Source organism: Chlorocebus sabaeus, chromosome 9, assembly GCF_047675955.1.
Source record: "Chlorocebus sabaeus isolate Y175 chromosome 9, mChlSab1.0.hap1, whole genome shotgun sequence".
In the NCBI taxonomy this organism is placed as follows: Eukaryota; Metazoa; Chordata; class Mammalia; order Primates; family Cercopithecidae; genus Chlorocebus; species Chlorocebus sabaeus.
In genome coordinates, this window is record NC_132912.1 from 100,981,098 (window position 1) to 100,999,881 (window position 18,784).

General features: G+C 37.5%; 1 protein-coding gene across 4 annotated transcripts in view; it reads left to right on the forward strand.

The window, feature by feature from the left end:
- The window catches only part of R3HCC1L (R3H domain and coiled-coil containing 1 like), a 104,938-nt gene that overhangs the window by 81,989 nt on the left and 4,165 nt on the right, over nt 1-18,784 (forward strand). For all 4 annotated transcript variants that reach the window (XM_007963781.3, XM_007963780.3, XM_038009417.2 and 1 more), the window contains 4 exons: nt 9,458-9,633; nt 12,486-12,556; nt 13,461-13,556; nt 14,054-14,194. In XM_007963781.3, coding sequence (XP_007961972.3) covers nt 9,458-9,633; nt 12,486-12,556; nt 13,461-13,556; nt 14,054-14,194 — 484 coding nt within the window. The remainder of the gene's footprint in view (nt 1-9,457; nt 9,634-12,485; nt 12,557-13,460; nt 13,557-14,053; nt 14,195-18,784) is intronic.

Here is an 18,784-nt window from a genome sequence, read left to right on the forward strand (position 1 = left end):
GGTTGTGAGAACAGCTTGTGAAAAATACAGACTCCTTCCAGAATCAAGTCCTGAGTTTGTCACTATCAGAAGTACAGATGATTTATTTTGAAATTTTGTTTTCTTTTTATAATTTATTCTGAATTTTCTTCATGATTTATTAACCAGGGCAATTAAAGTTGATTGGTAAAGGGAAAGAAAAAAGTATCAATTTTTTCCCCCAATTTTAGAGTGCCATTTAGAATCATTTAAAAAATATATGTTGTTACCTGAGCATGATAGCTCACACCTGTAATCCCAGCACTTTGTGAGGCCGAGGCAGGTGGATCGCTTGAGTGCAGGAGTTTGAGACCAGCCTAGGCAACATGGCGAAACCTCATCTCTACAAAAAATACAAAACTTAACCAGGCGTAGTGGCATGTGCCTGTGGTCCCAGCTACTGGGGAGGGTGAGGTGGAAGGATCTCTTGAGCCCAGGAGGCAGACGCTGCAGTGAGCCAAGTCATACCCCTGAACTTCAGCCTGGGCAACACAATGAGACCCTGTCTCAACATACATATATTTGTTGTTGTATAAATCAAATAAGTCTTGGGTTTTTTTTGTTCATCTATTTTTTAGGTGGTGGGGGTTGAGACAGTCTGACTTTGTTGCCCAGGCTAGAGTGCAGTGGCATGATCTTAGCTCACTGTAGCCTCAAACTTGTGGGCTCAAGCAATTCTCCTGCCTCAGCCTCCCGAGTAGCTGGGACCACAGGTGTATGTCACCACGCCTGCCTAATTTTTAAAAAATTATTTTTTGTAGAGGAGGGCTTTTGCTGTGTTGCCTAGGCTGGTCTTGGTTTTTGGCCTCAAGTGATTGTCTGACCTCAGCCCCCCAAAGTGTTGGGATTACAGGTATGACCCACCACACCCAGCCTAGCATAAGTCTTGTTAAGCATGCATTTGGACAGAATAATTAACTTGAAGCATGTGCATTTTATTCATTCTATAAATATATATTAACTGCCTAGTTTGCAAGATAATATGATCAGTGGGGGAATATAGGAATAAATATGACATGTCAGTTATAGTTGAATTTAAAATCAAAATGTTGGTGAGGAAATTGAAACTCCATTCTTCCTTTCCAGCCTTATTTACTGGAATAAGGTATTAGTTTGCTAGGGCTGTCATAACAGAGTTTTATAGTTTCAGGTCTTATGTTTAAGTCATTAATTCATTTTGAGTTGATTTTTATATGCGGTAAGAGATAGGAATCTGACTTCATTCTTCTGCATATAGACATCCAGTTTTTTCAGCATCATTTATTGAAGAGGGTGTGCTTTCCCCAATGTTCTTGGTGCCTTTGTCGAAAATCAGTTGGCTGTAAATGCATGAACAGAATAGGGTTCTCTATTCTGTTCCATTGGTGTGTATGCCTGTTTTTATACCAATACCTTGCTGTTTTGGTTACCACAGTTTTACAGTATTTTTTGAAATCAGGTAGTGTGATACCTCCAGGTTTATTCTTTTTGCTCAGCATTGCTTTGACTAATTTTTGTCTTTTGTGGTTCCATTCAAATTTTAGTATTGTTTTTTCTATTTCTATGAAGAATTGTCGTTGGTATTTTGATGGGGATTGCACTGAATCTTTAGATTGCTTTAGACAGTACGGTCATTTTAACAGTATTAATTATTCCAATTCATAAGCATGAGATGTCTTCCGATTTGTTTGTGTTCTCTCCAGTTTTCTTTCATCAGTGTTTTGTAGTTTTCCTCGTAGAGAGCTTTTGCCTCCTTAGTTAGATTTACTCCTAGGTATTTTATTTCATTTTTTGTATTTATTATAAATGGGATTTCTTTCTTAATTTTTCTTTCAACTAGTGTGGTGTTGGTGTATAGAAATGCTGAGTTATACTGGCTGACTTTGTATCTGGTAATTTACTGAATTTTTTTTTTTTTCCAGTTATGAGAGTTTTTTGGTGGAGTCATTAGATTTTTCTGTAAGATGATTTCATCTTCAAAGAGATACAGTTTGACTTTCTCTTTTCCAATTTGGCAGTTCTTTATTTCTCTTACCTGTTGCTCTGTCTAGGACTTCAAGTACTACATTGAGTAAGAGTGGTGAATGTGGACATTGTTGCTTTGTTCCCGTCCTTAGAGGAAAAGTGGAAAGCTTTTCCCATTCATCATAATGTTAGGTGTGAGTTTGTCATATATAGCCTTTATTATGTTGAGGTATGTTTCTTCTATTTCTAATTTGTTGAGGGTTTTTTATCATGAAGGGATGTTGAACTTTATCAAGTGCTTTTTCTGTATCTATTGAGATGTTTATATGGGTTTTGACCTTCATTCTGTTGACGTAATGTATCACATTTTTTACAAAAATCTTCACCAAAATACTAGCAAACCAAATTCAACATAAAAAAAAAAAAGATATCATGATGAAGTGGGGTTTATTCTAGGAATGCAAGGATGATTCAATATATGCAAATCATATAATGATTTCACTATGGTTAGTCTAGCTGGTGTTTCATTGATTTTGTTTTTTGCATTAAAAAAACTTTTTGTTTCATTGATCCTTTGTGTTTTCTTAGTCTCTCATTTAGTTCCACTGTTACCTGTATTAAGTCTTTCCTTTTACTAATTTTGGATTTGGTTTGTTCTTGATTTTCTAATTCTTTGAGGTGCTTCATTAGGTTGTACTGATGAGAATGTATTCTGCAGTCGCTGGATAAAGTGTTCCAGTAATGTCTGTTAGGTCCATTTGGTTTACAGTGCAGTGTAAATGCAATGTTTCTCTGTTGATTTTTCTGTCTAATGATCTGTCCAATGCTGAGAGTAGGATGTTGAAGCCCCCAACTATTATTGTATTGGAGTCTATTGCTTCCTTTAGATCTAATAGTATTTGCTTTATATATCTGGGTGCTCTTGTGTTGGGTGCATATATATTTACAATGTTATATCATCTTACTGAGTTGATCCCTTTATCATTATATAATGACTTTCTTTGTTTCTTTTTTCTTTCTTTTTTCCTTTTTTTTTTTTTTTTTTGGAGACAGAGTTGGCTCTGTCTCCCAGGCTGGAGTGCAGTGGCATGGTCTTAGCCCACTGCAACCTCCACCTTCTGCCTTCTGGGTTCAAGCAATTCTCTTGACTCAGCCCCCTGAGTAGCTGGGATTATAGGCGCACGCTATTATGCTCAGCTAATTTTTGTATTTTTAATAGAGACAGGGTTTCGCCATGTTGGCCAGGCTGGTCTCGAACTCCTGGCCTCAAGTGATCTGCCTGCCTTGGCCTCCCAAAGTGCTGGGATTACAGGTGTGAGCCACCATGCCCAGCCCTTTTTAAAGTTTTTGACTTAAAGTCTGTTTTATCTCATATAACTATCCCTGCTTTGCTTTTGGTTTCTGTTTGTGTGGAATATATTTTTCCATCCTTTCACTTCTAGGCAATATGTGTCTACAGATGAAGTGTACGCAGCATATAGTTGGGTCATGTTTATTAATCTGTTCAGTTAAATTATATCTTTTAAGTGGAGAATTTAAAATGGTTAAATATGGTTATTATTGATAGGTTGTTATTGATAATGGTTGTTATTGATAGGTAAGGACTTATTCCTTTCATTTTATTGTTTTCTGTTTGTTTTATGTATCTTTTGTTTCTTTCTTCCTATCTTATTTTTCTTTGCAGTTTGATGGTTTTCTGTGGTGGTAACATTTGACTTCTTTCTCTCATTTGTGTCTGTTCTGCCAGTGAGCTTTATACTTTCATGTGTTTTTATGATGGTAGACAGCATCCTTTCACTTCCAGGCGTAAGATTTCCTTAAGCATTTCTTGTAGGTCCAGTCTCAAGATAATGAATTCCCTGTTTTTGCTTGTCTGGGAACAACTTTATTGTTCCCGTCTGATGGGAATTCCCTTCTATATATCCCTTCTATATAACTTGAAGGTTTTCTCTTGCTGTTTTTTAGAATTCTTAGTCTTTGACTTTTGACAGTGTGACTACAGTGTGCCTTGGAGAAGATATTTTTGGGTTGAATCTATTTGGGAATCTTTGAGCTTCCTATATTTGGATGTCTATATCTCTTGCAAGACTTGGGATGTTTTCAGCTGTTATATCATTAAATAGGTTTTTTGTGCCTTTAGCCATCTCTTCTCTGGAACTCCCAAAATTTAAATATTTGTCACTTTGTGATGTCCCTCATTTCACATAGGCTTGCTTTATTCTATTTGTTTTCTGACAGGGTTATTTCAGAAGGTCTGTCTTTTAAGTTTAGAAATTCTTTCTTCTGCTTGATCTAGTCTACTATTGCCCTCAATTGTATTTTTTGTTTCATTCATTGAATTGTTCAGTTCAGGATTGATTTAGTTCTTTATGAACTCTAACTCTTAGTTGAATTTCTCATTGAGGTCATGAATTGTTTGTCTGATTTCCTTATATTATTTATCTATGTTTTCTTGAATCTTACTGACCTTTAATATTTTTGAATTCTTTGTCAGGCATTTCATAGATTTCTTTTTCATTGGAATGTTGGTGAATAATTACTGTGTTCTTTTGGAAGTGTTATGTTTCCTTGCTTTTTTATGTTTCTTGTGTTCTTTCATTGATATCTGTGCATCTAGTGTAATAGTCACTTCTTCAAATTTTAAGGATTGGCTTTCATAGGGAAAATACTTTTTCCTATAGATATATCTGTTCTTTTGGTTGGGTCCAGCACTTTGGTTTTGATTCTGGATGGGTACAGTAGCATAGTTTCTGTATGATTTCTTGGGCTGTAATCAGTGTCATTTGTGTCTGTGAGCTTCTCAATGGCTTAGGCTGTGGTGGTTAGTGGAAGCTGTAGTAGAACTTTGTTGGGGATGAGGACACCAGGTAGAGGCCAGTCCTTGGATAACAGCAGGCTGAGTGTGCTGATCCTTAGGGCTTCAGGCAGCGTTCTGTGCACCAAAGGTAGTGAGTCTGGACAGGCTGATCCTTAGGCCTCCAGGCAGTTTACTTTGGTGCCAGCAGTGGCAGCAGTGTGCTGGGTGAGTAGATGGGTCCTTGAGCCCCTGGGCAGTGTGTTTTGGTGATGGTAGGAGCAGCAGTGGGCTATCCCTCTGGCTCCCAAGCAGCACGCAGAATGCTTATGCAGGTAGGGGGTTGGGGTGGGTCATTCTCCAGGCTCCCTGATGGTGCCCTTGAGTGCAGGCTGTGGCGAGTGGGGTAGGCTAATCCCTAGCCCTCAGACAGCGTGCTTGCGTGCCATTCGTTGTTGTAGCAGTGGAAAGCTGTGTAGACTCATCCTTAGGCCCCAGGAAGGTGTGCACGAGTGACAGATGGGCAGGTCTGCTTTCAGGTTCCCCTCATGGTGTGTGTGGGTGCCAGTGACAGCAGCTAGGGAGGGCATAATGTAGCATGCATATATGAATATATATAAATAAATTTTGTCTGTGGGGAATAATTGGCATGTGACTTCAGTACTTCTTGTATTTTCCTTTTATATATTGAAGAACTAAGTATTAAATAAACAGAAAACAAAAAATAAAAACTCAGTGATGCATGCCTTGTTGACCTTGTGCTCTTTCCCCTATCCTTTTATCCCTCTGCAAATAGGCATCAGGGCAATAACATCATTACTAGTTGGGTAATAGTTTATAGACTTGTTTTCAAGACCAGACTGCTAGGCCCTAAGTGTCTTCAAACCCTCTATTTCAGGAAGTTAATTTTGATTTAGTTGAATGGTTTTATGGAAGCTGGTTGTGCATATGAAGGAATACTCACATATCATTTATGCTTTATAAATAGCAACACAGACCACTATTTAAAATCCTAAAAATATTTGTGATTCATAACTCAAAATTGTTTTCTCTGAATCATTTGTAAACTTTCCCTAGGTCTATAATAGATCAGAATGAATGAAATTCTAAACCTCTACCCTCTGTTTTTGCTGTATCAGACATTCTTAGCCCTAATTAAAAATATTATGAAGGTTTGACATTGACTCTAGGAGGGATTGCCCAAATACATGTGATTCTTATGGTAAATGTTTCTGTTGTCTACAGTAGAAATACAATGCAAGTCACAAATGTGAACCACATGTATAATTTTGAATTTTCTAGTAGCCATATTAGAAAAGTAATAACAGGTAAAATTAATAATATATTTTAAACTAGTATGTTCAAAATATTTCGACATGTAATCAGTATTAACAATTATTAATGAGATATTTCTTTTTGTATTAAGTCTTGAAATCTAAGGGGTATTTTATACTTATAACATATCTCAATTTGAACTAGCCACATTTTACTTTTTGCATAGCCACATGTGACAGGCAGCTACTGTATTGGATAGTCCAGGCCTACTGCAAAAGTGCATAATCAGTACATCAGATTGTAGAGCTTTTTCTTAAAGCTTTCCATACTGCCGTGTCTCATCCCTCTGTGTCAGTGGTCCTATCTCCCCATCCCTCTTCACAGTCTTTCTCTGCCTCACTTCCATCTTCATCCCATATTATCCTCTCTTTGACACTTTCTCCCTTTTATGCCACATATCCTCTCCTTTCTGTCAAGTTATCTTGCATGTTTTGCTGAGATTCTTAGGAGAGAAAGTTCCATTAACAGTATGATATCCTACCTCCACACAAAAAAATGTGTTACTGAGGAAATGTGAGCTGATCCCAACAGTATCAGTACCCTGGGGGAAATGAAGTTCTTCCTCCTCTAGGAAAAGTTAGGAATCTCTAGTGATAGTGGATTCTGAGTGATAGAGGAAGAACTGATCAGAAGTATGTAACTTGTAGCCTTCATTTGTTTCATGAAATGTAGAATAAGAATTATGGTTTTTGCTATTATTAACAGTTTTTAATCAGTGTCAGAAGCCAGATATTTAATAGGTACCTCAGAAATGAAATATAACTATACAAGTTTAGCTTTGCTGACTAGGTTAGAGCAAAGGAGCATAATCAAATTTTCTTACCAGACTATCCTGTCGTTTCTTTCCTTTTTATACCCCCCCCCTTTTTTTTTTTGATAGAAAGTCTTGCTCTGTAACCCAGGCTGGAGTGTAGTGGTACAGTCTTGGCTCACTGCAGCCTCGACCTCCCGGACTCAAGCTATCCTCCAGCCTCAGCACTCCCACTCCGAGTAGCTGGGATTACAGGTGTGTGCCACCACATTCGGCTAATGTTTTGTAATTTTTGTAGAGGCAGGGTTTTTCCATGTTGCCATGTTGCCCAGGCTGGTCTTGAACTCAAGCAATTTGCCTGCCTGGGCCTCCCAAAGTGCTGGGATTACAGGTCCGTGCCACTACGCCTGGCCTATAACATTTCTTAGGATTTATATTTCTAAGATATTTTGTGATTTACGTTGTATCTTTCACAATGTATTATTTAGCCCCAGTTTATAAATGTACAAACATGCAGTTCCTTGTTTTGTTTGGGTTTTGGAAAGTAACTCAAAGTCACTGCAGAAAATGAAGAAAACAATTTTACAATAACCTCAAAAAGAATAAAACATTTAGGAATACATTTAACAAAAGAGATATAAAACTTATACTCTGAAAACTGTAAAACATTGTTGGAAGAAATTAAGGACTTAGAGAAATGGGAAGACACCCCATGTTTATCTTCTGCAGAACTTAATATTGTTCACATATTTCCTAAGTTGATTTACATATTCAGTGGAATCCCAGCTGCCGGGTTGGCAGAAAATTTTTTGCAGAAATTGACAAGCAGATCCTCAAAATCTGTGGAATGCAAAGTGCCCTAAATAATCGAAAGTGATTTTGAAAAGAACAAAGTTGGAGGACTCAGGCTTTATAGTAAGCTTCTTGATTTCAAACAGTACTATAAAGCTACAATAATCAAAACAGTGTGGCACTGGCATAGGGATTGAGTTGCAAGTTATCGCAGACTCTTTTTGTCCCTGGCCTCTGAGTTATTCCAAACTGTTAACACTAGTCTACTCTAGATGTTTAAGAATTTATTAAAAGTTTAGCTGATATCTTCTTGGCCCACTTATGTGGTGATCACTTCTCCCAGTGGTCTGCCAAAGGCAAAACAGTTTATGTATTCTGTTTCTCTTTGGGAGAGACTTGTCATTATATGGATTTTAAGATAACCAGTTTCCCTTGTTATCTTACAAACTCAGCTCTCTGGTAAACTCAAGAAAAGTTATGATTTTATAGATCAGCTGGTCTTTTCTCTTGTTATGGTGGGAAGAACATTCTCTTCTGCTTTCTACATCCTAAGCAGAGTGGAACTAATATGGGGTTTGGCATGTAACAGACTTAGTGCTTGGTTAAAATTGGTTTAAAGTGGGTTGAATTTACTGAATACTTATGTGCCAAGCAGTATGCTAAGCATTTGCCATATCATCTCCTTTAGTCCATGCACTTAATCTATGAAGTGTAGGTATTGTTATTATTCCCATGTTTTACATGTAAAACTGAGGCTTAGTAGAGAAAAGGAACTGGAGTACAGGAATAAATAATAGTTTTTATTGATATTATCCAAGTCATCTTCCTCCTTCTCCCAAAAAAACTCTTGAATCCATTTTTCAACTTCTCCAAGGAAAGGAGATATATATTCCTGGCATTGCAAGTTCTTATTTTCCTCAGTTGATGGGAAAAGAGACACAGTATTAAAACCAGAGAAAGCTTGAAGGGACCTCCTTGAACTTTTGATTAACAGAGAGAGAGAGAGAAAAAAATTATCTTAAGGATCTGGTGGCTTTGGGTCATCAGCAGCGTCTAGGTTTTATAACAGGTGAATGACAGAATGACTGTCATGGCTTTGCTGCCACTTTTCACTTTCCCGTTTTCTTTCTTTTGCTTCCAGTGTGAAGTTCAACTTTTTTTATAGGGTGGTAGAATTTTAATTTGTTACCTCCTTTATTAATTCCTTCACTAGCCTGCTATATGCGCATTCCTTAAGGTAGGTCTCGTGCTAAGGACATTAAGTATAACTACTTGTACCACTTAATTTGTCTCAACAAATGTCTTTGTAAGCTGTCTCCTCACCCTTTAATACATTCAACAAAAAGTGAAGTAAAAAAGTTTTTTTTTTATTTTTATTTTTAAATTTTCTTCATTTTTGTTCACTTCCAGAAAAGAAACTATGATATGAGCCTGGTCAGTAAGCTCAATTAAAATAAATATTATTAATTAATCTCTTCAGCTATTATCTGAGCATCAGTTTCCAAGATGTACCATTTATAACTCACCACAGTATTCAGTCTGTGTTTTCTCGTGTGCTGGTTAGAGATGCAAGTTGAGTTTCATGCATTGCCTGTCTGCTGGAATTTTAACATTTTTTCAACTGTTCCATATGTATAGTATAAACTGGGTGATAAGCACCTGATCATTATTGTATCTATCAGTAGAATTAATACAGAGACTATGCCAAAGGTTGAGGAATAAGAACATGTAGAGAAAGGGAGGAGGATTGTTTATATATAGGAATATATTTTACAATAGCCAGGTTAAATGTAACCGGCACTTATGTGCTTCTTCCTTTTTAGTTATCAGGGAATACGAAGGGCAGAGAGAGCATCCAGGAACCTAGATTTGATTACTACAACCATGAAGTTCCTGATATTGACCTCAGTGATTGTGAATTCCCACATGTCATTGAAATTTATGACTTTCCCCAAGAATTTCGTACTGAAGACCTTCTACGGGTTTTCTGCAGTTATCAGTGAGTATGCAAATGATTGTGGATGTTAGGGAGTGTGAGATGAAGTCTTTAAAAAATGTTTTCTGAGAAATCATCTCTTGTTTTTCATATCCCCTGTTTTTCATATTTTAGCATCAGGCTGGTTTATTGTCTTTTCCAGGTCCAGTAGAAATTTTCTATATTAAACTACTGTTCTAAGTTCTTTAAAAATGTCAGATAGCCTTTCTAGTCCCCATTTTAGCATTTAAAAAGACTCTCATCAGTGATGACTTCATGGTGCATTTAGTCCATTGATATTTATTGTAATTGTTGATATATTTGGATGTATTGTCAAATTGCCTGCCATCTTTATGTGTTTACTTGTCCCATCTTTTTCTTTCTTGCCGCCTTTTGGGGTCACTGCAGCCTCAACTTCCTGGGCTCAAGCAATCCTCCCAGCTTATCTTCCCAAGTAGCTGGGACCACAGGTGTGTGTCACCATGCCCGACGAATTTTTGTATTTTTTTTGTAGAGACAGGATTTCACCATGTTGCTGGGTTAGTTTCAAACTCCTGCACTTAAGCCATCTGCCTACTTCAGCCTCACAAAGTGCTGGGATTAGAAGTGTGAGTTACCATGCCTGGCCTCAACTAAATTTTTACAGACACAATAACTCTTCTTTTTTATGCTCTGCACCTGTTTCATTGGTTTAATTTTATTTAATTCCATGGTGAAAATATCAACTCACACTGATATAAGTGGGTTTGAGAACACTTGCCCTAACCCTTGGTGTGTGTATAGCTGATACTTATATAGGAGACGTTAAAAGAGTTAGAAGTATATACCTCTGTATATTTAGCTTACAAGAAAAAATAAGCTTCAGGAATAAAGAGATGATAATCTAGAAAGAAAGTTATTAAGAAGATTTTCAGGGTCTGGAAGAAAATCAGTATCAAGAAGGATTATACTTTAATGTTTCAGTCCTGATATTTAAAATGAACCAGGTCTGTAGTGTGATATAACAAATTTAAATTTAAAATTCACCTTGAATGTGTAAGATTCTGTTATAAGTCAGGGTATAGCCCTTAACTTTCTCTTAAAGGATAAGTAAATATTTTAGACAACTCTGCCATTGTTAAACAGAAGCAAGCAAAAACAGTACATAAATGAGCATGGCTGTAAACTAAAACTTTATTTATAAGAACAAGTGTTCTGTTTTCATATGAAGTTCTAAAACAGGCAAAACCAGCAGCCATGTACTTGTTTAATCAGTTAAACGTAATTCGGCGGGGAGCATCAGTTCTATAACTAACAGAAGGAAAGGGTGAATAGATCCTGGAGGACAGTTAATCTCTGCCATAAACTTTAAATGTAGAGTGTGTAGGTCAGTCTTATTTATTAGAATTAGGTTTAGATCTAGTATCAGAACCTGTTCAACATAAAATTCATAATAGATTTTTTAAAAGCAGTCAGAGGGATCCAATCCCATTAGAACTACCTTAGACTGTCGTAAATGATGATTCATAAAACCAAGGATCATTTTGTTGATGTCTAGAATTTCGTGAAGATTAGTTAACTCTTATAAAACTATTTACTTCCCTTTGCTTTGTTTCTTGATAATCTCACCTGCAAGACCATTTTTCTATCAAACTTAAAAACATTCTCCAGAGAGAAAAATTTTAAAGGGTTATGAAATTTTGAAGTAGAAAAGGCCCTCTGGAACCCATCTGTGATTTATAAAAATGAAAAAAAAGGTCATGGTGCAAAAGCCTGTAATAATGCCTGCGAGTCAAATTACAGAGTCAGCTTCATGTTTTAATCACCATCTTCATCAATATTAATATTGATGAACATTGCTATTAATAATAAAAGTAATGAACACCATTAATTTATTAGATGCCCATGAAGTGCTCAACACCATCATCTTTGCCTTGTCATGGATGATCTCATTTCCATTTTCACAACAGCTCTGTGGGGGACATACTTTGCTCATTTTTACAGATGAGCCAGCCTAGCTTCAAGAGAGGTTAAACTTGCCCAAGGTCTCAAGGTGGCAGAACCCTGAGTCCATGAGCATTTTTAAGCTCTTAGCTGAAAAATGTAACTGTTATGTCATCATCCTGACATTCCTTGTGCTCACTAGGTAGCTCTTCTCCAAAATAAAAGTGTTTCTGTAGTACTTAAGTGTTCATTCTTTTGATCGTTTCTAATCTGGTCTGATATTTCTCTTATCATGATTTCTTTCATCCTGAATTTTTCTGACTTTGCCACACAATTCTTTCCTATATTTTTCTTATATTTTTAACCTCCCTTCTGCAACAAGTGAAGAACAGATCAGCCTCTCTGATTATAGTTGCCCCCTTTTTTCCCCATTACTTGACTTTTAAAAAAAAAAAATTGAATGACATCTTGCAGTATAATCTCCCCTACCCCATTCTCGCATTCTGTTTCTGTCTCTGTCCTCAAGGACAGAGTTTACATTTGCATTAAATCCAGGTGACCTTCCCTGCCTACCTACTCTTCTTATATTCTAACCCTCCTCTGCTTCCTCTTTCCATTTCTTCTCATTCCCTGCCCATAAGAACGTCTCTTGTAAAGAGTGCATTAAATACTTTACATCCCCAAGGGACTTGTGAGGATTAATTAGTTGATGTCTATAAAATGGCTGAGAACGTAAAATACTCCTGGGTAGTTCTTTATGATGGTATTATTGCTTTTAAAATTCAATGGCTTCTTCTGTCCTCCAAGCTGTTTTTGGTGTCATTATCCCCATTCCACCTGTGCACTCGTTGAGTGTTTCTATCTTGTGAAATGCTTTATGAGATTCTATTTGTGAGATGTTTCATAAAAGTAAATTTTATTTTAGGAAATAAAATTTTTTTTGTGTGTTGCAGAAAGAAAGGATTTGATATTAAATGGGTGGATGATACACATGCCCTAGGAGTATTCTCCAGTCCAATTACAGGTATTCACCCAATGGCTTTCAACCTTCCTTTCTTATTGTTCATTTTCTCATGCTACTTTTTCTATTTCCCTTCTATTTGAGAAAGTTGGCATTTTATTCAGCCAGTGTAGGTAATAGGACAGATAGTGGTTTTTTTGAAGTAAGATACTTTGGTACCCATTCTCCTCTTTCATGTTAGTCCAGTGGTATTTGGAGAGATAGAGTCAACACCTTTTAAGGTTATTTGTACACATAACTGTCATGATAGTACATAAACAGATTAAGGTAGAGATTGAAGAATCCAGTGGGGCTAACTCTTACAATATTGGTGATTTTTTTTTTTCCCCATCCCAGACAAGTGAATTTAAGTAACACTTTAACCTATCTAGTGAGAAGTTATAATACATACTCTCTGAATATATGATTGGGCCTTTTTACATACATCATTGGCCTCATGACAGATCTGATGCAGAGGCATTCAAAGAAAATAGAGATATTAAAATGTTAATTCCTGTCTGAACCACCTAGAATATGGGTCTGCAAAATTATTATATAAAGGACCAAACGGTAAAAACAGTATTTTAGGCTTCGTGAAGCATCAGTCTCTTTCACTACTTAACTCTGCTGTTGGAGCAAGAAACCAGCCATAGACAATATACAGGCCAAATGGGCATGGCTCTGTTTCAGTAAAATAATAAAATTACTTTGTAAATAAATATAAAAACAGGTGGTTGGCTGCATTTGGTCACAGAGCCATAGTTTGCTGATACCTGATCTAAAATAATTACTGCCTCTAGATCTTAGTCTCTTTTGCTTGCTTTGAGAAAAAAAGCATAACATCTAGGAAATACTAAGAGCCATCCCTAGTTGTTCCTTTGCATCACTGTACTTCATGTCTTCTGCTTCCTTTTATTCCTCTTTGCAGCTCGTGATGCGTTGGGTATTAAACACACCATGGTGAAGATTCGTCCCTTGTCACAGGCCACGAGAGCAGCCAAGGCCAAAGCTAGAGCTTATGCTGGTGAGTCTATAATCTCTGGGTTTTTTCTTGCTGATGGTGGTATTATTATTCTTTCCAGCAGTTTTATAGCATCCAGACATCTAAAGACATATCACTTTTATTTTTAGTGTTAAAAGAAGTATGTTTTTAAGAAAAAATAAATAAAAGAGAAATGACCATGTTGGAAATATGGCATCTGAGCAGCCACTTGGAGAGTCTGAGAACTAACGGCAGGCAATGCAGCAACCAGTTTCTCATGACATCCCTACCTAGTTTACCTCTGTGTTTAACTGCCTGATAGAGTCACTGTAAGATACTGTGTTAATGCAGATAATGAAGCCAGGGGTTTGTGCTTTGCCATGTTAATTTTCTCTGATCGTCATCTATCAGGCTTGTATTAATTACTGCTGATGCAGCCCTTGTTAGTCTATTTTGTATGTTAATTACTGAGTTAAATCACTTGAAGCTGGAGTGCTCTCTCTTTACTCCCTCCTACTCCCTCCCTTTCTTCCATTCAGAGTTCCTCCAGCCAGCAAAGGAGCGTCCTGAGACTTCAGCAGCCCTAGCCAGAAGGTTAGTCATCAGTGCCCTTGGGGTTCGAAGTAAGCAGAGCAAAACCGAACGAGAAGCAGAGCTCAAGAAACTGCAAGAAGCCAGAGGTGAGCTGAAAGGATGGCGTTCTTCTCTAGTCCCTTTACAGCTCACTATAAGGCGTGTGTTTAAAAAAAAAAAAAAGAATGAAGCCCATTCCATTTTGTCATTTCTGTTTCCTAGAAGCCTCCTAAGTGTGTAGAAAGTCTCATGCCTTACGTTCAGGAGAAGACGTTTCAGGATTTGTCTGCCTGTTTAACACACCAAAACATCCTAATCCACGCTCCTACTGTTGTTTTCCAAGAGATAGGTTTGGTCTTCTCAGCCCATCCATGGCTTTTCCTACAGTTTTTCTCTGAGAAAAATTTTCCTGTGAAAACTTACAGTGTCCTAGGCAGAAAACATTTGCTATGGTTTTACTGGGCCACAATTGCCATGATATTGCCCTAATGTTACCAAATGGTTTAGATCTGAGGTAGAAGACAAATTTAGGAAAAACCAGCAACTGACATTGATGATAACAACTGTAGGAGGTATTTTTGTCTTTTTAAGGCAGTCCTGAGTGGCTCCATTAGATTTACCTGTCTTCTGATTATTTTCCATTATCCAAGCGTTCTCAGAAAAATATTTCCCCTGATCCACAAGCAGAGTTTTTATTTTCTTATAGTTTGGGGTTGAAGTTAAAATCTCTCTGTCTCCTCTACAGGCTGTTGAGTTGTATGTAAAGGCTTGGGACTCTGGTGTGGCACTTAAGTACTTTTTATCAACCTTCAGGCTTTAGACAGTCTCGTTGCCTTAGCCCACAATCCCTGGAATCTGTGAAGGCAATTTATTCTGAAAACTCCACTTACCGAAAAGTAACTTCATTTTTCCATTAAACGAATTGAAGTTTCAAACTCCTTGTTTATTGCTGGCCTAACAAGGCCATTAATACTTCCTGTCCTCTCTGCTTTGGTGATAGCAGGCAGCTTGCAGACTCTCAGCTGCACTGGCCAGATAACCAGTGACAGAGTGTGTCATGGCAAGTGCTAGAGTTTCAGAGTTGAACCCAACTAATTTTTGAAACCTTAATGACTATAATGAGGCAGTTTTGATGTTTTCCAATCATTGTTTACTCAAAGGCCTCCTACGGACTATAGAAACATAACTGGGTTCCTTGGGTTTTTATAGATGGCAATAACAGAACTAGATTAAAGATGAATGTGCAGTGTCCTTAACCCTTTGTTAATTGGTTGTCTCTGAAGAAAATGATTTCTGTGTGATAACAGTGATATCTATAAAAAGGGATATGACTCCCTTTGCCATGTTATCATCCTTCTCTGTGGGTGTATATCACCTGTATCTCTACAGATCCTGCAACAGTGGTTTTGCGTGGATATCATCTTGAGTATTCCCTTTTCTTTCTCTAGGCGCATCAGCATGCAGCTCCACTTGAAGTATTTGTTTTAAATGTCTGGCTATACAAAGGACATTTCAGTGATGCAATTAAAATTGAGACTGTTGACTAAGTGGGTACTCTATTGCTTTCCTAAAGAAGGCCTTTATTTGTGAATAGAGACCCACTGTGATAAGTTCCTCCTACCTACTGGTGCTGAGGCTGTATGGATTATAGAGGACTCTTCCTTTATTATGCTCCAGAGTGCTACCATTCTTTGTATCTGAGGAAATGCATCTGGAAAATTTCCTGATGTATCTCTTTCTGGCCTCTTTCTGTGTTGGGCAGATACTTATATGCTTGCCTGCATGGAGCCCAGGCTTTAAAGATTTTTTTTCGGTAGAAACTTTACTGTTTTAGGTATTAGACTCTGGAATCGCACTTCCTGGGTCCACATCTTAGGTCTGCCATTTACTGTCTGTGTGACCTTGAGAGGGTAGGTAAGTAACTTACTTACTCTCTGGAGGCCTCTGTTTTTTCAGACTTAAATGGAACTCAAGCGAGCTAATCCATGAAGGATACTTAGTCATCTTCAAAAAACCATAGGTACTCTCTTGCTCCTGTTTCTACAGGCCTATAATGAGTTATATGATAAGTGTTAGCTGCTATTGTTTTTGTTAGTAATAATAGTAGTATCATTATATGGTGAATCCAGCACAGATTTCAGTGCATACTTTTGTCATTAATTACTCTTTTTATTTTAAAATTCCTATAATCGTCTATTAGCTCCATGTGGCATTCACTGAGCACCTGCCCTGTGCAAAGCATTGTGTTCCCTATTTAGGAGAATTAGAAAGGTGGCAAGATTTTGTTCCTCTCCTTAAGCCTTACAATCTAGTGGAGATAATCTGCCTTGAGTAGGGAAGAAAATATGTTCCTCTTTTGGGCATTTTAAGCAGTTGTTTTTCCTCTCACTTCAGTTCTGTAGATTTTAAGATTAAAAACCATAAATGATTTTTGTTGATTAAAAGGACAGGAAGGAAACTCCATCATAACTTACAGGTTATGATGATTCTGTGTTATGATAACTCTGTGACCAATGATACCATCTTGAGTTTAGAGCTGACCCAGAGAAGTTAAGTAACTGGCCTAAAGTCACCCAGCTGGTAAACTGAAAGAGAAGGCATCTGACTCTAGGTACCGCTGATTAATAAAACCCATGCTTCTTCTGTAATACTGTAATCCCTCTTGAAGGACTTTTGGAGTTACTGACATTTTTTCCTAGAAAAAAATACTTACATAAAACATTTTTTAAAGTCTCCAGGAATAAAATATGACAAACTTCTTTATTATCTGTACCAATGGTTAGTAGCTTTTCACTCACAGAAAAATCTTCCTTAGGTCTGACTTATAAATCTGCATGATAGTTTAAACCAGTGTCCTCTTGTTTTTTCCTTAGTAGAAATAGAGAATATCTGTGTACTGTTTTGTTCTAACAACTTTAACTATAAAGATCAGGGGCAGATTGTTTAGAAATGAGGAAATCTGGGCTCTAATAGAGCTTTTGCCATTACCTAGCTGTGTGGCCATGGGCGAGTCAGATACCTCTCTGCACCCCCTGGTTTCCAGCAAAGTGAAAGTACTCCTCAGCCTACCTAATCATGGAGAATGTTTTGAGCACAGAATAAGTTAACATATGTAAAAATGTTTGGTAAAGTGCTTTACAAATTCAGGATACGATTATTGATATGACTGTTAAGAATTTAATGTTCATTATAATATGAGCTTGTAATGACAAATATGTATTATATGCTGCTACTCTCCATCCATTACACGTGGCAGATATTGTTAAATCAGTCATGACATTCTTGGTGAGTTTTACATGACCATTGCCAAGGGATCAGAATTAGCATGGGAATTGAAATCTGTATATCTTCCTGTTATAATATGGTATGATAATCTCCCAGCCTTTCTTTCTCCCACTTGAAGAGTTCTGCTGTCTGGCAGCAGTGCCTGGTACATAAAAAGACACTCAATACATGTTCATTGACCAAATACATGGATGACATTGGTTACTCTAAGTTTTCTTTGTAAATCTTGACTCTATTCTGAATGCTAAGCCCTCCATGTTTTTCTTTATAAAACCCAGAGTGTGAAACCTTCCTAATTAATGAATTTTGAATTCGTGATTTTGAGTTTTAAGTACTTTTCTGCTACATTTTTCACTCTACTTTGATTATTTATTTATTGAGACATTTATTGAGACAGGGTCTCACTTTGTCACCCAGACTGGAGTGCAGTGGCACGATCACAGCTCTCTGCAGCCTCAACCTCCCAGGTGCAAGCAATCCTTTCACCTCAGCCTCCTGAGTAGCTGGGGCTACAGGCATGTGCCACCATGCCGGCTAATTTTTTCCTTTTTGTAGTGATAGGGTCTCTCTCTGTTGCCTAGGCTAGTCTCAAACTCTTGGACTCAAGTGATCTTCTGCCTTGGCCTCCCAAAGTGCTGGAATTACAGACCTGAGCCACTGTGCCCAGCCTAAAACCACATTTTAAAGACAAAACTCAGGGCTGGGCATGGCGGCTTACTCCTGTAATCCCAGCATTTTGGGATGCCGAGGCAGGCGGATCATCTGAGGTCAGGAGTTTGAGTCCAGCCGGGCCAACATGGTGAAACCCTGTCTCTACTAAAAATAGAAAAATTAGCCGGGTGTGGTGGCATGCACCTGTAGTCCCAGCTACTCAGGAGGCTGAGGCAGGAGAATCACTTGAACCTGAGAGGCAGAGGTTGCAGTGAGCCGAGATTGCGCCATTGCACTCCAGCCTGGGCAACAGAGCAAGACTCTATCTCAAAAAAATAAAAAACAAAATAAAGACCAAACTCAGGAATGTATATACAATTTTCCCATGTTCCACTCATACAAATATTGATTCCCACCTAAAACTGGACATAGATATCATTACCTTTCAGAATAAGCTACCTTCTTATTTTCAAAGCCCGCTACAATTTTATTTATTTTCATTTTATTCTTGAAGGTAGGTGATTAATTGGCTGGTTCTGAAAGCCCATCTTTTGGGTCACAGGCCTGAAAGGCAAAGTAAGTAAATAGTAATCTGCTTACCTAGTTTGATTAATTAAATCACAAAGAACTTCAAACCATCTCTGTAAGATAGTAATAAATTTAATCATAGTTGATACCTTATGAAAACCCTTTTTAGACTTCCCATTACTCTGCCTTAAAGGGCAGTGTGGCATTGCTGATTCATAATCTAGGTCTTAGGG